The sequence below is a fragment of the Arctopsyche grandis genome, chromosome 4 (assembly GCF_051622035.1).
Source record: "Arctopsyche grandis isolate Sample6627 chromosome 4, ASM5162203v2, whole genome shotgun sequence".
In the NCBI taxonomy this organism is placed as follows: Eukaryota; Metazoa; Arthropoda; class Insecta; order Trichoptera; family Hydropsychidae; genus Arctopsyche; species Arctopsyche grandis.
In genome coordinates, this window is record NC_135358.1 from 16,682,508 (window position 1) to 16,707,377 (window position 24,870).

At 36.0% G+C, this 24,870-nt stretch overlaps 5 protein-coding genes across 5 annotated transcripts; 2 read left to right on the top strand and 3 right to left on the bottom strand.

The window, feature by feature from the left end:
* Nucleotides 1–131: 131 nt before the first annotated feature.
* On the bottom strand, nt 132–4,363 carry lic (dual specificity mitogen-activated protein kinase kinase lic). The gene is made up of 4 exons (XM_077428846.1): nt 4,188–4,363; nt 2,062–2,146; nt 1,810–1,975; nt 132–1,738 (listed from the first exon to the last, which is right to left on the bottom strand). The coding sequence occupies exons 2-4, from the start codon at nt 2,121–2,123 to the stop codon at nt 965–967; spliced, it is 1,002 nt and encodes a 333-aa protein (XP_077284972.1). The 5' UTR covers nt 2,124–2,146; nt 4,188–4,363; the 3' UTR covers nt 132–964.
* Nucleotides 4,364–6,206: 1,843 nt separating this feature from the next.
* On the top strand, nt 6,207–9,353 carry LOC143910347 (DNA excision repair protein ERCC-6-like). Its single transcript, XM_077428778.1, has one exon. The coding sequence runs from the start codon at nt 6,282–6,284 to the stop codon at nt 9,087–9,089; it is 2,808 nt and encodes a 935-aa protein (XP_077284904.1). The 5' UTR covers nt 6,207–6,281; the 3' UTR covers nt 9,090–9,353.
* A 4-nt stretch (nt 9,354–9,357) lies between these two features.
* On the bottom strand, nt 9,358–11,537 carry nbs (nibrin). The gene has a single exon (XM_077428779.1). The coding sequence runs from the start codon at nt 11,461–11,463 to the stop codon at nt 9,358–9,360; it is 2,106 nt and encodes a 701-aa protein (XP_077284905.1). The 5' UTR covers nt 11,464–11,537.
* Nucleotides 11,538–12,665: 1,128 nt separating this feature from the next.
* On the top strand, nt 12,666–14,664 carry LOC143911416 (ribosome biogenesis regulatory protein homolog). Its single transcript, XM_077430299.1, has 5 exons — nt 12,666–13,060; nt 13,135–13,407; nt 13,496–13,715; nt 13,808–14,070; nt 14,149–14,664. Exons 1-5 carry the CDS (start codon nt 12,912–12,914, stop codon nt 14,294–14,296), a joined length of 1,053 nt encoding a protein of 350 aa, XP_077286425.1. The 5' UTR covers nt 12,666–12,911; the 3' UTR covers nt 14,297–14,664.
* A 1,822-nt stretch (nt 14,665–16,486) lies between these two features.
* Nucleotides 16,487–21,695, bottom strand: Drep4 (DNA fragmentation factor-related protein 4). The gene is made up of 4 exons (XM_077430298.1): nt 21,321–21,695; nt 18,639–18,774; nt 17,776–17,961; nt 16,487–17,249 (listed from the first exon to the last, which is right to left on the bottom strand). The coding sequence occupies exons 1-4, from the start codon at nt 21,423–21,425 to the stop codon at nt 16,591–16,593; spliced, it is 1,086 nt and encodes a 361-aa protein (XP_077286424.1). The 5' UTR covers nt 21,426–21,695; the 3' UTR covers nt 16,487–16,590.
* Between the last annotated feature and the right edge of the window lie 3,175 nt (nt 21,696–24,870).

The following is a 24,870-nucleotide window of genomic DNA, read 5'->3' on the forward strand; positions in this document are numbered from 1 at the left end:
AGAAATAACTAAACTAAAAAAGAATATTTTTCATTTTGCACCATCAATAATATATACATACATGTATATATATATACATATATATATATATATATATATATATATATATATATATATATATATATATATATATATATATATATGTATATATAAATATATGAATTAAGTTAAATGTGTCAAACAATTGCACTTAAATCTGTCAAGATGTTTATGAAACGTTTTTGACAAGTTAATATAACATAAATATACTTCCCAATTACTTTTTATACACTAAATAAATAGATAATTCCAATAAAACTTTAATGCTACTAAGTGGTTAAATTACATATTATAAATATATAATTTAGTTGAGGCGTTTAGATATTATATTTGACTCTTCGCTATCATCTTGTCGTAGAATTTGGTATAACACTTAACTGACCGACCTCGATAATTGGCATCCTTGTAAATCTACTTTGATAATAAAAAATAATATATACAATATCCATTGAAACATGTCCCCGCTGATTTAATTATAAAATAAGTTTTTAGAATTTAACTGCATTCGCCAGAAAATTGCAGTCATATGTTAATTGTGCAATCAAGCGGTCGGCAGTGTTAAGAAAGGTTATTTTCACAACCAAACAGCCACTCGTTAATTCCAAAATATACATTGATTTCATTATTTAATTCATCCATATAAAATAGAAAATTCATTTAGTTTATTAAGATTTAGTAGTGGATTAACATTACCTTTTAAAAATATTAGTTTGATGTTTCTTTAATATAAAAGTATGCATATAAATAAATCTTAATTTAAATTTTTGTATTAAAATATGTATGTGAATCAAACATAACAACTGGCATCTAGAATACTGTTAGTATGTAGTATCAATTAAGTAACATGTTCTTTTAAGCATAAATTCATAATTCGTTCACACAACACGCTCAGAACCTACTTTACACGAGGGTAACAAAACGTACTTTAAGAAATTTCATCTGGCAAGTCTAGAACTTCTTGAACGAAGGAAGCAACATCAGTTTCTTTGGTCCCGTGAGTGACGCAGAAGGGGTGTGATAGGAGACTGCTGTAGTTCGGCCTATCCAGATATTTCTTCTGCAAACACTTGGTGATGAGATCATCGAACTCCACTGTGAACTGACCAGCGGGTAATCGAGGTGGATCATCACTGACAACTTGCTTCAATTGATCGAACGGAGTGCCCCAAATTCTGTAAGGATATTTCCCAGTGGCCAGCTCCATCAAAGCTATGCCCAAGGACCACACATCGCTTCTTATATCGTAATTGGCAGGATTTCCGTGAGGATCTATCCTTTCAGGAGCCATGTACGGCTTGCATCCCGCGTCGATGGTCTTTGCGATTGAATTTACAAGATAACCTGATATTCCGAAGTCACATATTTTCACTTCTCCCTTTCTGTTGATCAGTATATTTGACGGTTTCACATCTCTGTGTATGACCCGCAGCTGCGAGTATAGGTAATCTAGTGCACTGATGACTGAGAATGCAATCTTTCCGAGTATATCTTCAGGTATTGTTTTTCCATTTTTGTATACTTTGCTATAGAATTGATCCAAGCTTTTGTCCATCACTTCCATGCAGATCCAAACATCGCCTTCCCGGAATAAGGCACCATAAAAATGTACGGTGTAAGGGCAAGCACTCGATCTCATGGATATGTCTAGATCCATCAACAATCTCTTCTGCTCGAGAGTGTTCACGGTAGCTGTGATACGCTAAAAAATTCATAATACAAGTAAGAATAATTTACAGCCATTTAATCATATAATCAAATCAATTAAATTACCTTAACCGCCATCGTCGTGTCACTGGGGACGTGATGCATTTTTTCTACAATTCCATAAGCACCTCGGCCGAGATCACATATTTTAACCAAGTCATCAGCGACGACCGTAAAAGTTTTGTCGCCAACAGTGATGGTAGTTTGTTTGTCTAAATTTCGCGGTGGAGTGCTGGAAATAATGTTGCTATTAATAGTATATCTATTACTAAATTAGGAATGTCTTCAAACATTCAAAAATATACTATGGGAACTTACATGGCAGGAGCTTCTTCAGGAACGTGTACTTTTAAATTTGGGCGATTTTTACGACCCGCCATGGTTTCTTCGATTTGAATTCAACCTGAAATATACACTTCATAATTATCATTCAGTTTATGTTATACATAATTATTATCAACTAAATTTTTAAAAATTTATAGGTACTTTTCCTTTATCTGGAGACATTTTTTTTTAACAATATATACTTATTTATATATATATTTTTTTTTTGGGATTTAAAAAATAGCTTATTTGCTCTACCATTTACCGAAGATGTCCTGACATTCTTACGAAAGAGAGAAATTTTGCCGGCGAGGATGCTGTGTAAGAAAACATGAAATGAAGCTTTTAAGGCGAAAACACAGAGGCACATGGCACGTGTTTTTTTTTTTAAGAATAGTTTTGCACGTCTAAAAAATCACCCAGCATCCATTCCAAAAATCATCCCTTGGAGTGTTTTCGGTGATATTTTATCCTTGTTTTGGCATAGGTTTGACAGTGATTCCCATATTTGAAGAAATGTACGAGAAACTTGTTGAAATAATAAGATTCTATGAATTAACAATGACCTGAAGAAATACTTTTCCCAGTTGGAAGTACCGCGGACGTGCATGGCATAAGATTCAGTGTGCTTTTGCCTTAATTGTCTTGTCGAAAGAAAGTCAACATTCAACGTGGAAATTGGTTTGGCAGCAGTCGTCTACCAATAATAAAGGCCGTTCATTTCCTATATTGTTGAACAACCAAAAACAAAATCATCTACTGGAATAACTAAACGAGAAATACAATCTTAACAAACGATCCAAATGGAAGTTAGGAGGCAAGAGATTACTCATAGATAGCTTCAATATTGAATTTTTGGAGGACTGTGTCAGGAGACACAAATGTTTTTAAAGAATTGGAAAAACTAGATTCGAACATTTCAAAGTCAATCATTGTTACAACTCGGTTGATCTGCACCTTGGTGTCCATTCTCGGAGCGCTGAGTCTAAATACGGTGGTGTAATTAACGACACCGAGGAACAATCCATCATCATTTGAAGTTGGATTAATTTGTCAGAATGTATGACGTATTTGAGTCACTATTGGACGCAATAAAAATTTTTTGAAAAAATATACATCATGTTTAAAAGAAATGTCTTTGGAAATGGAAAGTACCAATTTTTATAATCAATTAATATTATAATGCTTTAAAACAACACTTAAATCTCTCAAGATCATTATGTACAATGAATAAAAATTTACATTTTTTTAAATAAAATTTTTAGCAACTTGAAACATCTTATTGCTTACATATAAAAAAAATAGAGCTTTTGATAATAGTATCTGTATATAAAAGTCGAATTTAAATAAAATGTTTATTTTATTTTATTTATTGAAAAATCAACAGACAGGATGTACATAAATATGTATAAAAAAACAAATAGTAAATAAATAGTATATGTAACATCCGAGTCCAATAATAGATTTTTACAAAAATGAAAAAGATAAATATAAGGAAAACAAATTAAAAAGTAAAGAATAAAGGCATGACAAAATATGTAGAACATTGCATAATTAAACTATAGTATTAAAATATTTGGAAAAGGTTATAAAATAGAATATAAGAAGAAATTGATATTTACAAATATAAAACAAATGAAAAATTTATTACTTGATTTTATTTATTAACAGCTATTTTTTTTTAAATAATTACTTGGGAATAGACAATATGATATGCACGTTGATATGATATGCATGATAGTTGTTCAATAGTCCAGATAGGATAAATAGTGTGTATTTATATATAGTATGTTTCCTAAATTTGACAAATACGCACCGATTTATTTACGTAATGATTTTGTATACCAGTTTGACACAAGGAGATAGCGAGGAAAAGAAACTAGTAAAAATAAAATAAAAATAGTCGAGCTTGCGTTGGACGCGACGCGAGAGGGAGAGGTAAGATAGATAAGCCATAGGCAACGCCGAAGACTCCATGGCGTCAGAGAGAGACGGAAACAGAGAATGGAGACACGGCGAGAGGGGCTGCGGGGTGGGGGCGGGGGTACGTCAACGGAAAACACTCTCACGCGCGAGTTGCGAGTTGCGAATCGCGAGCAGGACCTCGTCGAGGCACTCACCTGGCCGCGAAGGGGAGGAGGAGGCGAAGGGGAGGGGGCGCTCAGGCGGCGCCGGTCGCCTTTCGAAGAGCGCGCGCCACCGATTCACCGGCCGCCGATTCGCCGCACGCAACACACACACACACACACCATGCGCGCCCACGCACGGCCACACTCATACACACACACACTCGTACAATTACGACCATATGCACTTTGGCCGTAATAGGTACTTTTCATGCTAGCCACTGTCCTTTGCAAAACATTTCTTTATTTACATCATATTTATTTATTTATTTTACATATATACCAGGAAGGCCTTACAGGTAAATCACAATGCGCCTTCCTGGCCAATTACAAATTACAAATGCAGCATTTTTATCAGCTGCAAAGTCGTTGAATCACGAGACACTGAAAAACTCGCAAATTAACGAGACATCTATGAATTGTACATTGTAATTAACGGATTTTCACGCGTCTTTCTGCAGAGGGCGTTATACGTCGTTATTCTTCCAAGAGTCGAGTTATGTAGAAACGTGGACTAACCTTGGGATAGTTATATATATACATAAGTATATAGTCGGGGAGGTTCCTGACTGCAAGTCGTCTGCGTTGATAACAGCTTCCTGGCTCGGGAAACTGGCTCTGCGGTCGCCTTCTCGTTGAAGCACCGCTGGTCGGGTCACAGCAGCGGGAGGGGGGAGGCAGGAGACAAACTCCGTACTGCCTCGTGTGGACACAAGATGGCGATCTCTGGGCGTCTCTGAAGACGCTCGGCGGAGATGCTGGAGGTAGGTCTTTCCCGGATGGCGGCTGGCTGTAGAGAGAGCGCGTCTCGATACTTCTCGAGAGGAGTGTATTGTTGGCGCGGTAAAGTAACTGGTGCCAACCTAAAGATTACTACCGCTACCAACTGAAGGGACACTCGGGAGAACGTCGCGTTACATCATATAGATATATAATACACATATATGGGCCCTGACGTGTGGTTTTGATCGGAGATCTTGTCTTCACTAACTGATGGGTGCCGGGGGTTTAATTAGCGGGGAAGTTGGGTTTTTTTCCCTACGACGCAGCTGTACCTACCTACCTACTGAGAGAAACTGTGCATGCGCCATGTATTTTGCATGCGCTAAAAGGGAGACCAGTATAAATCGTGAGGGTGGATCTAGTGTATTATACATTGTAGCGGCTCGCTATACGACATGGTCGAGTTTGGTCACCTTCCTGCGAGTGGGGACCAACTCGATTGTGTTCGAAGTTAGCTACTCACTCTGCCTTCAGCTGTCATAAATAAAACACGTGCATTCAACATGCCAGTCGTCTCATTCGTTCATCCCCCATAACATCAATGATTGTTCATCAATCATACTTCAAATAGTGGTGACATAGTAGGTAGGAAGGATTTTTAGGCAATTTTTTCAACAATGAAATCAGAGAAAATTGGCAAACTCTGATAGGAAACGATCAACCTGGAGTCACAAATCCAGGTCTGACCAACAGCATACTCTGAAAAATTGATTTTCATTCGAGGCCCGGGCCCAGGAATCAAACCCGGCACCTCTCGACGCTAAGCAGAAGCTTAACGACCGAGCTATGCTGCTGGCTTATATGTATATAATAATGGCGACACGACAACTCGTTCACAGATTTTCCGTAAACCGAGGATGCGCTCCAGGCATTACGTATACGGCCTATCTATTCACCGATTACGTATCTGTTCACCGATAACAGATGGTCTGTGAAAGAGATGGCTGCATACGTAATGGCATAGTAAACAAGATCGGGGGTGAACAGACGGGGTGAGAAAGAGATGGCCGTATACGTAATGCCTGGGGCGCATCCTCGGTTTACGAAAAATCTGTGAACGAGTTGTCAGGTAACCGTATATAATATCGCAATTATGAGAAAGCCTTCGATTTTTTGGAAAATTTAATTATAAAGATAATATTTTCAATTTTTAGAGTTTAATAATGGATTAATACTATAACAAAAATACTAATAGATGTCATTTATTGTATTTATAAATTTTTTAGTATGTTTTATCATTTAGGCCAAATCTGTCAGATCAATGTGTACTTGTTTTCTTGTCTAAATTACCAATCGCTTTCGAATATGCTGGATATCAACAAATATTTAGAGGATCAGAAAAGGTTATCAGACAAGCGAAATAAAAAATGTGAAACTACGAAAGAAAAATCAGAATCGCCTATTATTTTGACTGTCTCGACCACCTCCAATAGCGTAGTTCCCAATGAGGAACCTAGTACTAGTTTCGAATGTAATTCTTCGGGTAGTGAATATTGCCCTTCTGAAGGAGAATTAGAAGAGGACATAGACAAGCCGAGCTCTTCAAAGTGTTCTTTCAATAGAAAACAAACAAAGGTTAAAAAGTACGTAGACGATGCAAATATTGATACATATAAAGCAAGAGTTCAAGAATGGAAAGCTTCATTTATGTCCAGCCCGTCAAAAGATGCTGATTGTTCTAATGTTTCAAAATATATTCGAGAGAAAGGTGATTTTCACGAGATTGATGAAGGGTTTGCACTACCCCATTTCATATGGAAGAAACTATACAAGTATCAAAAGACGGGAGTGAAGTGGCTGTGGGAGCTACATCAAATGGATACTGGTGGACTTTTAGGGGACGAAATGGGTTTAGGAAAGACTGTACAAATGATTGCTTTTCTTGCAGCTATCGGTTTTTCAGGAAGAAGCATTTGGGGTGGCCTAGGTCCTTGCATTATAGTGGCACCGGCTACAGTATTACATCAATGGGTTATGCATTTTCACGAATGGTGGCCACCAGTGCGTGTCGCAGTTCTGCATCAATCTGGATCATTCACAGGCTCACCGAGTGACTTCATCAGAGAAATTCATGTTACTAATGGTGTTCTAATTACAACTTACGCAGGCATCGCTAAGCATTTTCCGTCAATGGAAAATTATAATTGGCATTATTTGATATTGGACGAAGGACATAAAATAAGAAATGCAGATACGCAGATTAGTAAAGCCGTCAGAAGGATAAAAACGTCACATAGAATTGTCATGACTGGTTCTCCTTTGCAGAATAATCTTCAAGAGCTTTGGTCTCTCTTTGATTTCATGTCTCCTGGATTATTGGGGTCATTACCAGCATTCATGGAACATTTTTCCATTCCAATTACACAAGGAGGATACAGTAACGCTACGAGTTATCAAGAAAGTTTAGCATTGTCTTTAGCTATTGCTTTAAAAGATACTATAACCCCATATATGTTGAGAAGAACGAAGGATGACGTCATAGATCACATTAAATTGCCGGAAAAAAGTGAACAAGTATTATTCTGTAGCCTAACAGACGAACAGAAAGATTTATATAAGTCATTTTTAAGTGGGCATACTGTTCGAAGTATTTTAGATAAAGAATCGCGTATTGGAGATCCAATGAGAGCTAGGATTCTTGTGGGTCTAACGACCTTGAGGAAAATTTGCAATCATCCAGATCTTTATATTTATGAAATCGGCGATGACATTCCTGAGGAGAGTGAACTGGTAAAACAATCGTTTGGCTTTTGGCGCCGAGCTGGAAAGATGATAGTTATAAATTCACTCTTGAGGATATGGAAAAAGCAGGGACATCGAGTTTTAATTTTCACACAATCGAGAGCTATGCTTTGTATATTAGAACAGTTTTTAGAACAACACGAGTACAAATATTTGAGAATGGATGGTGCCACCAGTATTGGTTCACGTCAACCACTTATTAAGTTGTTTAATAGTGATGATAGTTATTTGGTGTTTCTGTCTACGACTCGAGTTGGTGGACTGGGTGTAAATTTAACAGGCGCTGATAGGGTCATCATTTATGATCCAGATTGGAATCCAGCTACTGATAGTCAGGCGAAAGAAAGAGCATGGCGCATAGGACAACTTAGAAATGTTACAGTTTACAGATTATTGTCTGCCGGTACTATAGAAGAAAAGATTTACCAACGACAAGTATTCAAACAATTACTAAGCAATAAAGTCCTCTTAGATCCCAATCAGAAAAATTATTTAAAAACGAGTAATCTCCAAGGTCTGTTTTGTCTAGAAGAACCTGATAAAAGTGGTTCAACAGAAACAGCCAATATCTTCAAACATACCAAAGTAGAACCTGATAAAAAGACAAAAAATGATAAAGCACTATTAAATGGCGCAGTTTCATTTTCTAGTGTGAAAATGGCTGCAATGAAAAGATTAGCGCAAGAAATAAGCAAAAAAATATCCAACAATAATAGTACAAAGAAAAATGAAGATAAAGAAACAACGGAAGATCCAAGAGAACGGTACAAACGCAAATTACAACTGCCACCCCCGCCTCCAGAAGAACCTCCAACAAATTTAATTAATGAAAAAGAAACAAATTTAGATTTTGCTGCAGCATTATCTGAGGTTGATATAGTTAATATGTGTTCCAAACCTAAATATAAAAGTCCATGTAATATTTTTGATACAAATGAAGATGCGGCAGAAGAAAATGAAGAAATTCCAAAGATCTGTGATAACATTAGCATTAGTGATGTAAATATTGAAACTGTAAATAATCAACAAGATTCTGAAAGTAGCAAAATTAAGCAAAGAAAGAGAAAACATAAGAATAAAAGTAAAGTCTCCAATATAAAACATAAAAAGAACCGTTTGGACTATGATAAATCCAGAAAAAGTGAAAAGACAAAATCAAAAGACTCTGCAGAATCACAAAAAGTTCAAGATAATTATGTACTTGAGAAATTATTTGCCAAATCTGGTGTACAGAGTGCTCTTCAACATGATAAAGTGGTTGGATTAGCAGAAAGGGAAGAGAGACATAATTTAAAAACAGAAACTCAACAACGAGCTATGTATGCATTAAAAGCTCTAAGAAGGTCGCGTGTTAAGCATTGGAGATGGTAAATTGTTTATTTTATGATAATAAATTTTTGTATGATGATTGGTGTCTTTTTTATTCAAATTGAAATTACCTGTATAACAAAATTTACTTTCCAAGTTAATAAAAATTGTTACCTAATTGATGGCGAGTTTTATTTGTGTATATGATATTGAAAGAATACATGTGAATTTATAATATCAAATTATATTCAATTACATTAAACATTTTAGTATTACAAAATTCATGTAAATTCTACACAGTGGAGTAAATTTTACATTTTATAAATACGACTTACAATCTTCTCACTTTTTTAGAGCTCGACTTCAAGCTTCTTATGTGACGATCTATCAGCGAAGTTTGCTGGTCGTTGTCGTCTTCTTCGTCATCTGAAAATCTACTTCTAAGTTCTTTGCTGAGATTTTTACCATCACTTTCATAAACTGACAGTTTGCTTCGCGATATTACTTCAGTTTGTTTATTCAAAGGTTGTATCTTGACAAATTTTTTGAAATTACTTCTGGTATCATTTAAATAATCAGACCTATTTGAAGTTTCGTTTTCTTTTTTAATGAGGTTGTTATTTATTATTATAACTGCTGGTTGCAATTCCAACATTCTCATTTGATTTTCAATCGATTGATCTGCATTCGATTCCACTTCTATTTTCTCTATTTTGGGCTGTATCGCACTTGACGGTTCTTTGGATGATATCCAACGAAAACTATCAAACTTTTTATTTTTAACAGAAGTTCTGCTATTCAAGCTATTGTCAGTCACATCATTTTCAAAGCGCATCTTTTTCTTTTCTGATGCCAAATCTTCAAGGGAAAATCTTTTAAGTTTATTAGGTGCTTGAGGTTTCGGTTCACATGGTGCATCTTCAACAAAATTAAACAAATCTTCCTCATCGACACTCAAAATATTTGCTTTTCGTTTACTATTGTTAATTTTAGACTTTATATTCAAGTCCATGCTACGTTTTGGATTTTCTTTTATGTTTTCAATGTTCACAAAATTGAAAATCTTTTCATCCTCATCAGTACTTTTCCCAGGTTTTTCATTTCTATTTGTAGTAGTGATTGTATTCGCCAGTAATTGGGTTCCAATTTTTTTCCTGGGAGGTTCTTCCCATTCGAATGTTGGAGATCTTTGTGTTTTACGATTTTTAATCGGTTCGACTGTGGGAATTAAAGTAAATTCCTTTGGGGAAAGATCTGTTGTTATATTAGAGCGAGTTGAATGTGTTAATGAACTTGCAGTAGATTCTTCAACTTTTTTGGAGCAAGTTTGATACATAGAAAGTGACAACTGTTGTGTTTCTGGTGCAAGAATTTCAACCGATTTGCTTGTTGACTTCTGCAGGATATCTCCCGGAGTTTTTAATATTTCGGCGCTAAAATTAAAATTGGGATTGCAATATTTATTTAAGGAGTTGCACAATATCGCAAGTCCAATTTCTGCCTCGGGTATCACTCTGAAATTTTTTGTTTTCATATATTGAACGATTTCATCAAAGACCGTCTTCACAGTTTGCGAATCTTGCGAAAGCTCCTCCATTATGCATTGTACAATGATATTTGAAGCCGAACATAGTTGAGACTTTGACATTTTTGCATCGTTTAACAAGATAGTTTTACCAGACGCTGCTTTTATTACATAGCCGTATTTTTCCATTTGAGAACGAGAAACGAATATGAAGAGTTTATTGGCGAATACTTTGCATCTGGTTTGGTCGACTCGAAAATTTGCCGTCTGTTGGTTGAGTGTCGGTTCAGATATAGGTGGGAGATAATCGGCAGGATCTGGGAATGGCACGTCTTTTTGAAAATTTTCGTAACAGGTGCTCCAAAAGGATGCGGTGACGATCGGTTTTCCAGATACCAAAGCTGAAAGTACTTTGAGGGTGAGAGTGATTGAAGACATGGTAAGGTGAGTACAATCAGTTGTCCACTGCGGCATTACTGTCACGCTCATAGATTTGAGTGCATCTAACAGTTGAGCGTTCAGCTTGCAGGTAGATGTACAAGTTTCCAGTTTTAATTTAGATACCCTCCACAAGTTATGTAGGGCCCCGAATCGCACTAAATCGCCACAAGCCAGAGTTGTTTCTTGCTGTGGATCTAATTTATGCAACTGCGTCTGTGGTGATGAAGCTGGGGCTATGAAAGTTCCGTATGCAGAGGCCAGATCTGTCAGCGAAAGAGAATTGTTTTGGCTGAGGGCAAGTCGCGCATGTTCGCGACTTATAGATTTGTCCCCGGTGATGAATATTTCGACATCGGGGCGGCGCCCCACTCGCCGCTGGAGCCCTTCTCGGCCGCCCCCGCTCAGGCGCCACACCCGCTCGCTTCCCTCCCCCTCCGTTGCGCTCCATCCATCTGCCTGAAGGCACCACATCAGTCAATACACACCACTTGACACGATGTCAAAACTGTCAACACGACTGTCAACAACAGATTTTAGACCTATATAATAGTGCCCATACCAATCATTACTCGAGTTCATCATTTCTCGAATCAATCTTTTAAATTAATAAAATGGTAAACAGGTAACAAACCAAATGTAACAGCTCTCCCGTCGCACAGGAAAATTGCCGTACAGAAAACGGCCCAAATATAACTTAACAAATGCTGTTTTTACGAGATTTGGACAGTTTTGAGCAATATTTGGGCAGTTTTCTGTGGGACAGGAGAGCCGGGCGAGCGATTTTCGTAGCTGCGATTATCCTGGTAGCGATTCACATTTGGGATGTAATCACCGAACCCAATAAAATTTACTTGATAAAATTAAAACTAAGATACATCGATTAAATTGATTTTAGACTGGTTTTTCGAGGATTCATATACATACATACTTGATCAATAATTCTTGATTTTATAATCCTAAACTGGATTGGTTAGTCGAACTAATCAAACCTGGTAATCTGTACTGGTAAAACCAGTGCGTATGTATGTATGGTCACTTTATAATGATATACATTTTAGATTAAAGTGACCAGATATTTTTCGTTGCAATGTGTGTTTAAAAGAAATAGCCGAGATGTAATATAAACAAATCCCCTTACTATTTCATTTGTCTGCACTTCAAATTTCTATATATCTCTACTATATATGTATATGTAGTTATAGTACCATAATATACATATAATCAATATTATTAACTTTGTCTCCACTTTATATGTCTATATAAACATGACATGAAAAGCACAGATACAATACTGGCTTGCTAACAAAAAACTGATCTGCGTAAACTGCAGCCGGTAAGAGACAAAGGTAAACGGATTATTCCACAAAAAGTGATCTCGCTCAAGACACTAAAATCTCGATCACGGAACATCCGGCACTCATTAGTACAATATTTCGCGTGGATAGCTTTCGATTAATGGATTTTTTTGGGTGCCAGATGTTCCGTGATTGAGATTTTAGTGACTTGCGCGAGATTGCTTTTTGCGGAATAATCACCGAACCAAGACAAAGCACCCCTGAGAAAAAAGAAACGGAGAATATTATCTATCCATAAACAAGAGAAACCAACACCTTTTTACTCCTACGAACATGTTGAAAAGGTTACACATCTAAATGCGGGACACTTCCCAGGACATATTAATCATTCTTAGATTTAAATATTACACTTATACGTTTATTAAACCTAGATTCAACTTGTATAAAAAATAAGAAACAAACGAATATGGCGACATTTCACGTTGTTATGATCAGTGGTGGATAAGCATCGAGTCGAGGAGGGCTGTCAGTGCATACATAACCTGTTGACCGCGTGTCAGTTGTATCTGAAGTTAAGTGCGCACAAGGAGATATACAACTAGTACTTTTAACTAAACTCGCGCGATGGAGGCTGCTTTAGTAGCGGAGGCTCTGCGAAAAAGTTCGAATCGTGCTTACAAATCTGTCTCTGTCCACAAACACGTGGAGCCTTACGTTGACATCGGAACTCTTCTACTTGCTGACAACGATGATTTAGATATAAAGCAATTACAGTAAGCGTCGTCTTTAACATAATACGTAAATGAATGACTATTGAATATTTAAGTTTGAAACTTTTTTGTTTTAGGTCTCAAAAAGAAGACTACATTCTGAATTTAACTAGAGATAATACTCAATATTTATTTAATAAGATATGGGAATTGCCTACTGAAAGAATAGACGAAACTGTTGTTGTGACATTGCCTGAACCCAAGTATATTCTACCCAGAGCCCAGAGAGTGCCCAAACCAAAGCCTCTCACGAAATGGCAAGAATTTGCCAAAGAGAAAGGAATTACAAAGAAAAAGAAGGATAAGGCCACTTGGGATGATCAATTACAAAAATGGGTTCCGCTATATGGGTATGGCAACTTCTACTATTTTTATATTTTTTAATGTTTCATTATGCAGGTTAATCATGTAATAATTTTGAATTTATTTTGTCAACAGTTATAAAAGAGCTGAAGCTCAAAGGAATAAGGATTGGGTGGTTGAGGTTCCAAGTCATGTTGATCCAATGACTGATATGTTTGCTAAAAAGACAGATCAGAAATCTGAAAAGGTTGCTAAAAATGATCTTCAACGAATGAAAAATATAGCCAGAGCGCAGAAAGTTAAAATTCCTCGAGTTGGATTTCCTGTAACATCGGATAAAGCTACAGCATCACAGGTAACATATTGAGATATTTTAATGAAATATCAATATTATTCCATTCGTATGGTAGAGATTATCGGTTAATTCATGTATTCTTCAAATTTTAGTTAGCTGCTGCTGTTACTGTAGCTAGGTCATCTACAGCATCTGCAGGAAAATTCCAACCGAAGTTGCCTAAAGAGAAAGATGCTCACGGTAAAGAAGTATCTGCTTTGGTCTCGGGGGCCGGAAAGAAGAGAAAAGCCCATATGCCCGATATGGCAACAGAGAGAAAATCCAATTTAGAAATTGTAAATTCGTTGATGAGGAAACAACCGAAAATTGATTTGAAATTAGCTGCTACTAAACAGATGCATCAAGAACAAACAGAGTATGTCAAAGAAAATTTATTACTACTTATACATATAATAAATTGGTCGTATTTTAATTATTAAACTATTTTCCATAGACGCGCTGAAGAGAGAAAAGAAAAACCCGCCAAAGGAAAGGCTGGAAAACGATCGAAAGTAGAGAAGAATAAAAAAGGAGCCAAACCGTCTGCAGGTAAAGGTCAAAGGAATCCCAATAAGAGAAACATTGGACGGAAAAGAAGATAGTGTCTGACACACGATTGAAATCTTAATTTTATAATACTAATTATAAGCACTAAATAAAACATTTAAATCAATTAGATTTTTTTTATTTTATTATACATAAATAAACATCTTATTTGGCATGTTGAATACATATATGAAAGCATATCACCAATTAGGCACTACAGTTGTGATAAATAAAGGTTTTCGTTAAATCGAATATTGCTACAAACTATAACTTCGCATTAGAATTGCAAAGCGATCTATTAGGCCCAGTGCACACTTTGCTGCAAAGCATTATTAAAACAGTTTTCAGTATGGCAACCAGTGGCAGCTCATGAGAATTCAGTGGGGGGGTGTAGTAGCTCGTTGCCCATACCGTTGATCGAATGAAAAAAAAAATAGGATGCATATGAACCATACTGGGAGGCTGCAGCCCACATGAACAACCAAAATAGCATGCATATGTACATGCTGTACTGGGAGGGCTGCAGTCACAGACCATATGGATGAGCCGCCACTGGTGGCTGCTATCAGACGTAAATATGCAAGTGCGCATCAGATTTGCATTATAACTGAATTCTATATTATTGAACACTGAAAATTTTCTAGTTACAATTGAGTGCAACAATTTTGAAATTTAAATGGACATTCTATCTTAAAAATATATTTGTAAAGCAAGCATCTATCAATTCTTAATCTTAACTTTCAAAAGACGAACTCAGCAATGAACCCCGTTTCATTAATAATCAATTGCTCCATAAAATGATTGTCATGCCACTTTTAATCTTCGTAATTCTGTACCATCTTCATAATGAATTTTATATATTTTTTTAAATTAAATAAAATTACTTGTTAAAATAAACCACATAAATACATTGTAAATTTTTTAAAATACATACAAATATGAAATTTGTATAAGATAAAGAGATCACATTTTCATAAAAAAAAAAATTTAACTACGTTAGTCTTAAATTCTACAATTAAAGATATAGTAATATAAAGCATATTGAACACTTTTCTAAATAAAATAACATCAATTTTCATTATCAATACATGTATTTTTTGCCTGTAGCTGAAATAGTTGGAGATAATCGTACGTGAACAATTAAATTCATTCAAGATGTGTAATTACAAATTTCCTTTTTGGCTGACAATGAGTAAAGCATTTTTCATATCTATTATATGCATTAATAACATGGTGCATCCCAAATGGGTTATAACTAGAGATAAGATAGTCACAGTGCTATCAATTGTTCCATTGTTGTAAATCCTTTGTAAAAAAGGTTCGGCAAACCTTTAACAATGCATTTACAACCTTTGAACAATACGCGGCACCTTCTGGGTCCAGTGACTAGTTATAACATTAACGATTCACTCATTTTATGCACATCACAAAATTTTGAGCATTCTAAGAATTTACAAAATTTTAATAAGTCATATTAATCAGGTCATTACATAAATTGACAAATCATCGAATTAATGTTGCATCATAATATTGATTAAACCTGCGTAATTTAAAAAAATGTTATACTGCATAATACTGGCATGTTGTGCCAAAAACTACCTTACAATATAATCTTAAATTTACAGTTATTGCAAAAAAAGTTATGTGAACACATGCACACACTACTTTGCCAAATATTAACACTGATAACATTTACAAAAAAGCTTTTCATGATCAACTTCGTATGCATATATACATACATATGTATTTAGAACATGAAATTCACATCAAATCTACATATTATATGTTAGATGTTTCGATGAGCTAATAGATTTTAAGAAGTAAATGATCAGGCTTCTCCACATTACCAAAGCCTATTAATATTACAAACAATTCCATAATACATTATTTTTGTTCCATTGCATTTTTGACTAATTACATATTTGTATATATACTGACTAATTTTGGGCTTCAAGCCTTGTCATTGAATATTTATCAATAAAAATATACACATTGAAAATGTAAATTACGTTAATCGGGAGGAGTTGGCAGCCAAAGGCACGCGTGCTACCCTGTGGCACATGAAGAAAAAGAGTGAAATGTTATTCACAACACAAAGGAACAATTTGGGAAATAACGTTGGCACGTGTATTAAGGATTTTCTAAATGGAACTAGGTCGCTTCATAAAACAATGGTTGCACGCGTGGAGGGTCTTTAAGGGAACAGCGATTAATAGGCGAAAAGCCGTCAACTCCCCCCCCCCCCCCCCTTTTCCTACTTTTATAAATCTTATTTAGCTACTAACATGTTCAAAAATATATAATTTATATATTTTACAATTTCTTTGGGTTACTATAAAAATAGTATTTGCTAACTGCATTTATAGTAATTTGCCCTGTTATACGGTTTTTGTTCTTTTTCGTGACATGTATTACAGGTAATGAATATACATTGGGTTCCATTGTGCTTTTTTTTATCATGACACACTATATGTACCAATTTTAAATTGGAACGAGTGAACAATAACTTGTAATATTCGGGAGCCGATATGTAAGCATTTTCATCCACTGGTTTATTGCATTTGAAACATTTTGCAACAGGATTTTCAGTATTTTTCAAGGCTTCCAAAATACTCGGAGCCACAGTGCGTGACAACTCCAAACAGTGATCCAAATTCCACGTTTGGAATATGATTCTTTTGGCTTTGCTCCCGTAAGGATTTATGAAATGGTCCATATCCTCACAATTTTGTTGATTCCAAAGACCACCACAGATAAACTTGCCATTTTCATCGCATAATTTATCCTTGTCAGTTTTTCTATCAAAATAGAATTCTTGGCATTTGTTCGCTTCCAGGACAACTTCTAAATTTTTTATGAAAGTATCAATTACTTTTTTATTTCGCAATTTCTTTTTGTATATATCAGAACTGTTAAGTATCTTCTTTATTTTGTAAAAGTATGATCGTATTCGGCTTTTGGCTCTATAGCGCATATAGCCTTCTTTTGTTCTGTCCTTTGTTTCGATATCTATGAAATTAAAGAAATAAAAACAAAATAAAAAATAAATAAAAAATAAGATTCTTAACTATGTAGTTTGGAAAGTTGAAGGTTAAATCATAATATAAAATATTAAATTATATAATCAGGTACGAAACAGAGAATCCTTGGAGAATTGTTCTATTGTAGATGACAAAAATTCTTATAATTCTAAAAAATGTATTTTTTTTAAATCTACAATAAGCATTCTACTTTTTTTTTTATTATTTCACCAATAATATAATTAAAATATATCGAACTGTGAATATGTTATACATACAAAAGCATCGGCTCATTACTTTTTTTTAACAAGAAAATAATGAAATCAAGATTAAAATTTAATATACATCAGAATTATGAATACCCTCTTACGATGTCAGCCAGTAGTTTCCATTACTTCCTCGATTTTAGAATTGATACTCTTTATGCATATTTTTTTTTCTGTTCGAGAAAACATGTTTTTCATTATTAGACACACTAAGATGTAAAAGCAAACCATAAATAAATTACCAATTACCTTTGAACCATTCAGGATCCTCTTCCAATTTGCTCTTGGTCATGTTGGGTTCCTCGACATCGCCAATGTATTTTTGAATCGTTTGCACTTCGTGCGGATTTTCCTTAAAAAACGAATGGATTGCATTTCGAACTTCAATAATGTGATTGTTTGCTGATATTATTTTACCAAGTTGAAACTCAAATTCTGAAAACAGTACGATGAAAAATTTTATGAATTTATATTATTATTTATTTATGTACATATATATATATTAGGTCCATCAGCTATGCCACCTCTCCCAAGTATTCTTAACCCTTTGAATGCTGACCATCGCCGGTCGGAGTTGTATTTTGAGCATGTACAAAGTAAAAAAGAAAAGCCTTTCCAGGTAGCATTGAAAAAAAAATGCATTGCACACGGTTCGTGTAATCCATGTCATTTATTTTTCAACGTTTATAAAGGTTTGTTTACACTGGAATTTCTGAATTTATAACCATAGCAGAATTGCCCGATGGAAATCCCTAGCTGCCGAGTATTTTAGATTATGGCTTGGCATTTATTTTGTGAGCATTTTAACAACTATGCAGAAGATGGAACCAGTTTAGGAAAAATACATTCATTAATAGACTTGTTTTTTTTTATTTTATATTTCTGCAAGGCATATGAGAGACTAAACCTTTACAAAACTCGAAATCCTCAGCAGTAGTCATCTAGGGTAGTGATCTAGGGTTTGTTTGGATTAGTTGCAATTTTTATACCTGCTTTCTATTGGATTTCTAAATAATTCTAGTTGGAAATTTTGGTGAAATTTTCAGCATGGCGGGCTCTCAACAGAAAAGGCGTCAGCACTCAAAGGGTAAAGTAAATAGTTAATAATTCACCTGTTTTTGGCACATCTCCGGGTTTCGTGATTATTAGCAGAGTTTGAGGACGTAACGTGAGTAGATACTCGTCATTGTCCACTAATGTACCATCTTCAGCAACAAAGCATTGACACGATTCCCAATCGTCACACACCTTTGGATTAGAATAAAAAAAAATCTATTTGGTAAATGACAAAGGTGAATAATAGAAAATTTTGTATCAACTTTGGAAATAGCTCGAATTAAATATTTATAATATTATTCACTTATTTATTATGTGAATGGATATATGCACAAGCTATTCTATAAAAGTATAAAGCAAACATAATCAAGGATTTTATCTTGACTTTATTTTGATTTTATATCTTTTTATTAAGGTATTAAGCCAAGATTATTTACACCAAGAAAAAATTACTTCTACAATAGAGCGTTACTTTTATATCGGTATGCTTTTATCTTATATATTTTTTTATACATATATACATTGCATATTTTACGTATATAAATACTTATATTGCAAGATTGGAAACATTTCCTTAGAATTTTCGCTAATTACACTGAGCAACAAAAAATCACGTTTTTGAGTTACCAGAGCGGAGACTAACCAATCTTTACTAAGTTTGACCCACTGAATTCGAATATGATATTGATTTTTGTTGGTGGGTGAACGTTTACGAGATATGAGCGTTTAAAAAAATCCGCGATTTTTATAGTTTTTTGGCTTTTGCGGTCTTTAACTGAAAATTTAGGATTGTTACGCTCAAAGTGAGTATTGGAATCAATAGTCAGATATTTTTCCTATTAATTGTTATATTTCATTGCTTTAAGGAAATTTTTCCAATCTTGCAATATAAGTATTTATATACGTTAAATATGCAATGTATATATGTAAAATATGTTTTATATATTTTTTACTTTTAAAATTCGCTAGACAATTCATTAGAAGTATTTTAAAGCAATGAAATATAACAGTTAATAGGAAAAATATCTGACTATTGATTCCAATACTCACTTTGAGCGTCACAATCCTAAATTTTGAGTTAAAGACCGCAAAAGCCAAAAAACTGTAAAAATCGCGGATTTTTTTAAACGCTCATATCTCGTAAACGATCACCCACCAACAAAAATCAATATCATATTCGAATTCGGTGGGTCAAACTTAGTAAAGATTGGCTAGTCTCCGCTCTGGTATTTTTTTTTTTGTTGCTCAGTGTTATTAAGCAAATGCTATATTATCATATACTAGTGGTTTTACCTAGCTTCGCACGGTATTTGTAATAAAAACCGCTTAAACACAGAAATGTTATAATAATAGAAGCGCCCTTTCGAATACATTTCTTGTTTCAATAACACGCGTACCGTTTCCATAACTACGCAATATTGTACGCGTATGCGTATGCTATTGCCGAATGCTAGCTGTCGCCATGACGCTTTCATCAAAACTTTCATATACGATGTTAATTGAATAATATGTTACTTATATGATCAATTTACTTATAAAAATGTATCCCATGTTGTTTATTGTGTGTTTTGGAATACATCGTGCAATTTTTAATGATGCACTTGCCAATTGCCCTTGCCCAGAGAAGTTTTTATCGGACATATGTCGACCACTAAGCGTCAAATACGACTGATGTTAAAATTATTTACGAATGTCTGTGGACAATCGTCACCTGATAAGAATATAACGTCTAAAACCACTTCTATTATTATAACATTTCTCTGCTAAACATGGCTAATCTAATAGTAAACATTAATTCATTTGTCTTTTGATGAGTAAATGAAACACGAAAACCGGAACCAGAACTGAAGAAAGAGTCCTGATCCGGAACTTAAAAAGAATCGGGAACTGAAACTGAAACAGGAATCCGGATCCGGAACTGAAACAGGAATCCGCAACTGAAACAGGAATCCGGATCCGGAACTGATAGTGTTCCGAGAAAAGAACCAGAATTGAAAATGGAATCGATATCGTCGTCATAAAAAATTCGATTTTTTCGATAGCGTCACGGATGCTTCCACCCAAAACTTACATACAAAGTCTTTTTCGAAATTATTTTATTTTATTTATTGAAAAATCAACAGACAACAAGATGTAGACATGTATAAAAAACAAATAGTAAATATATAATATATATAACATCCGAGCCCAATAACAGATTTTTACAAAGATAATTGAAAAAATGAAAAAGATAAATATAAGAAAAACAAATGAAAAAGTAAATAATAAAAGCTATAACATGACAAAATAGCGCATTGCATAATTAAACTGTAGTATTAAAATATTGGAAAAAGGTTATAATATAAAATAGAATATAAGAAGAAATTGAAATTTACAAAAATAAACAAATGAAAAAGGTAAATACAAGATAAAATTATATATTAAGATTGTGCGATACGTTCATTACTATTATAATAATTATCAGAAAAATGATAGATTTCATTACCTCACTTGAGTCAAGTATTCAAAAGATAAACCATCGTAATAAATCATATTATTTTACCATATTTTAAACGGAAAAGCTGAAAGTAGAATTTACAAACTCGGACAACAAAGATAACGAACGACTGACAAAGGCTGACTCAATTTCCTATGCAATTTGCACAATTTGTTTGTATCGAAACAAATACATTAGTGATTGAAGACCATATCGGGGAAAAGTCGAGGATCTTGGAATATCGAAGGCAATGTAAATCAACCTGCAGTTTATCGCAGGCTTTCTGCTTGAGAAGCTGCAAATTGGCGGCCGCTACGCCCACTTTGCGTCGTCGGGCCGCGTCCGTCACCTTCCAGCCTCGCTCCATTTCGAGAACAGCCTCGTTTGCTTCGTTTGCTTCGTTTGCCTCAATCTTGCCAATCTCCCGAGAACGAACAGACGACAGCCCTCCGAACAGCACGTCCGCAACCGCCGCCTCCACGACGAACACTAGTGTCACTTTCACAGCAACGGAAACAGGAACAGGAACAGGAATAGGAAAAAGACAGAGACAGAGTGGGGACGCGTAACATTGGCCTTGACATTTGGCCGCCGCTCGATCGACTATCCGGCCAGCTGCTGGATCAATACACGGCGTTGTGACATTGAAAACATTATAAACATTAGCCGATTTACAGATTCCCGCTTTGTGTACGGCACCTGTATTTTGATCGTGTGTGGCGACCACTTCGATGGCTTTCGAATGACAAAATTCAGCATAATGTTGTCGCTAAAATTTATTTTGATAAATTTGATGAAAGAAATACAAAGGGCGGCAAATTTTCAAGGTCGAAACAAAACCTTAGCGTGCGGTAGAAGATTGAATTATATCGCGTGTACCATATTATCTACCAATTTCTTAATAATAAAATCCAGTTATCTTTTCTTGTTTTTATTGTTCAAAGGGAGGAGGGGGTGGGGTTGCATTATTTTTATGTATATTATTAATATAAGATAAAATAAGCTCGATTTTATTTTCAATTAGAATTTTGTATTTATTGGCTACGTTTACACTACCGATATCTACACCCGATACACCCGATATTTAGGAATTTTACCATATCCAGTTCCCATATTGCAACCTGTGGTTGCTATTTAGGAATTGGTTATGGAAAAATTCCTAAATATCGGGTTTAGATATCGATAGTGTAAACGTAGCCATTGAGCGAGATTGGTGAACACGAAAACCATTATGTATATGGTATCAGACTTTATAAAACAACATAAAGTTCGTGTACACCCAGCCTCAACATCGTGATGGTAATGTAAAGGTCAATGGGCAAATAGTATGGGAGAAAAACCCACGGCGGACAGAAATGAAATTGTGAGGATATATAGATAAATGTCTAATGGTAAGGGTCACTTTCTTGTGGGTTGTGGGAATATTGAAAAAAAAAACTTATTCATATTTCACATTATTTATTCGGCGTGGTCAATGTCTACTGTGATTTCATCTAAAAATACCGAAGGGGCTTCGATTTGTTGTTGGCGCCTAGCCCAGGATCAAAAAAACGTACAGACCAAATCAAGGAAACGCACAGATCACAACGAAAGACAACGAAGTTGCGAACGAAAAACGAAACAATGCGCCAGCGCAACGAGCGAGACGTGACCTACTGTGTGAGAGAGAGGGAACAAACGTATATCTGCCGATTTGATCGCGCGGGACGTACATCAACTCGCCAAAACCCTTTAGTTACTAAAGTTTTGTAAGCGTCGAAGGGTAGCTACCCGTGGAGAAGAAACTAAAACAAACCCGGAAGAAAAAAGCTGCTTTAGTAGCTATTTAACAGAACGACAACTTATATTTAATAGTAGTATTCGATTTTTTGAATAAATATATTTTTGGTTCAAACTTTGTTCTCCCATGGATTCTAAATAAAATAACCATATATAATGTTAAGTGAATTTATACTCTTTCATTTTATATCATTTTCATTTATGTCCGCGACCTAAATCGGAATGCGCCCAATGACCTTTGGTTCGGTGATTACTAGTCAAATGTGAACCGGTCACAGAACAAACAACCGGTCGCTCTAGATCGGTCACACGTGATCATCCGTCACACTAAAACTGGTCACGAGAAAACTGGTGACGAGAAAACTAGTCACGAGAAAACTGGTCACACCCTAAAATCGGTCAACCAGTTTTCTCATGACCGATTTTAGGGTGTGACCAGTTTTCTCGTGACCAGTTTTAGTGTGACGGGTGATCACGTGTGACCGATTTAGAGCGACCGGTTGTCCTGTGACTGGTTCACATATGACTAGTAGTCCGTTTACCGTAAATTTTTTAGTTCATTTAAGAAATTTAATTTTAAATTGCATGCTAAATAGCAGATTAATATAATGCATTAATGTGAATTGTAAGTGTGGCGGCTCGCTTATACTACATGGTCGAGTTTGGTTGCCTTCCTGCGAGTGGGAACCAACTCGGCTGGGTTCGGAGAGCTACTACTCACTCTGTCTTCAGCTGTCATATAATAAACACGTGCATTAACATGCCAGTCGTCTCATTCGTTCATCCTCCATACTGGTGACCCCCGACATCGAGCCACGCAGCCTCGATCAATTTCAACATGCCGCTCATCCCTGCCTCGCCGAGCCAGGCGGTAGAAGCTACCCGCCGCGCCCCCATCGCCATCAACACGCGTCGCGGCCCGCGGGTGACAATAAACGAGCAGACACGGCTACCTACCTACCTACCTATCGACTGGAGTCCAGCCACAACGTCGATGACAGGTGCTTTAAAAAAATGGGGGAGCGAATGAGACGACGATCTTGACAGCTGGATGTGGAGTCATGCGCGATCCACTACACATAGAACGGTCATCCAGCACCACAAGACATACACCACCTCAGCACCATCATCATCATCATCATCATCAAGGCCCCGTCCGTCCCCACGAGCGTCGTCACGCCGAGACGGGCGGTAGCGCTACAACACCTCCACGAGCCACAACGACTCACAGTCCAGCTCGGAGTATCATCAACCACATCGATGCCCCTGCCGCCCCCGCCGCCCCACCAACCGACATCAGCCTCGGAAGAGCGGCGCCGCCGCAGCATCGCATCGGCGCGACCATCGGACCACCCACCGTCCTGCTCGCGACGTCACCGCCCTCGAATCTACCGACCATTCAGGGCGGTACACCTATGTACACAGCGGATGACCCACGTCAACATTTTTTTTTTCTCCCCACTTAATAATTTTTTTCTCTTTGTGTAACAATAATTTTTTCTTTTGTAAAATTTGTTTCTTTGTAATTTTGGTATCGCTGATGCTGGGGGGGGAGTGATGTGGCGGCTCGCTTATACGACATGGTCGAGTTTGGTTGCCTTCCTGCGAGTGGGAACCAACTCGGCTGGGTTCGGAGAGCTACTACTCACTCTGTCTTCAGCTGTCATATAATAAACACGTGCATTAACATGCCAGTCGTCTCATTCGTTCATCCTCCATAAAAGTAAATTTATGTATTGAATTAGCTTATTGTTAAAGGTCTGTTCATACTTAACAGCACTGCATGACTCCGTTTCAAATATGTCATTTTATTACATTTCTATTCATATCTACCTACACGTTGCGGTCACGACACGTTTACAGCAATTTGGCCGAGTGCAAGGCAAAATCGGCTTACTTATACATTAGAGGCCATGACGATACGGCGCAATATTGCTTACGTCGTATTGTCGAGTACTTGCAATATGAATGCATACACGTGCATTCGTAGCTACGCGTCAGACTACAAGTCAGCAAAAATGTTTCGACGTTTA

Coding starts and splice junctions, on each gene's coding strand:
- nbs (XM_077428779.1), bottom strand. CDS start 11,463: ATGTGGTGCCTTCAGGCAGATGGATGGAGCGCAACGGAGGGGGAGGGA.
- Drep4 (XM_077430298.1), bottom strand. CDS start 21,425: ATGGAGCGAGGCTGGAAGGTGACGGACGCGGCCCGACGACGCAAAGTG. Junction 18,775..21,320: donor AAGCCTGCGATAAACTGCAG/GTTGATTTACAT, acceptor TCTAATCCAAAG/GTGTGTGACGATTGGGAATC. Junction 17,962..18,638: donor CGGAGATGTGCCAAAAACAG/GTGAATTATTAA, acceptor TACTGTTTTCAG/AATTTGAGTTTCAACTTGGT.
- lic (XM_077428846.1), bottom strand. CDS start 2,123: ATGGCGGGTCGTAAAAATCGCCCAAATTTAAAAGTACACGTTCCTGAA. Junction 1,976..2,061: donor CCTGAAGAAGCTCCTGCCAT/GTAAGTTCCCAT, acceptor CATTATTTCCAG/CACTCCACCGCGAAATTTAG. Junction 1,739..1,809: donor ACACGACGATGGCGGTTAAG/GTAATTTAATTG, acceptor TGAATTTTTTAG/CGTATCACAGCTACCGTGAA.
- LOC143911416 (XM_077430299.1), top strand. CDS start 12,912: ATGGAGGCTGCTTTAGTAGCGGAGGCTCTGCGAAAAAGTTCGAATCGT. Junction 13,061..13,134: donor TTAGATATAAAGCAATTACA/GTAAGCGTCGTC, acceptor TTTTTGTTTTAG/GTCTCAAAAAGAAGACTACA. Junction 14,071..14,148: donor ATGCATCAAGAACAAACAGA/GTATGTCAAAGA, acceptor TATTTTCCATAG/ACGCGCTGAAGAGAGAAAAG.
- LOC143910347 (XM_077428778.1), top strand. CDS start 6,282: ATGCTGGATATCAACAAATATTTAGAGGATCAGAAAAGGTTATCAGAC.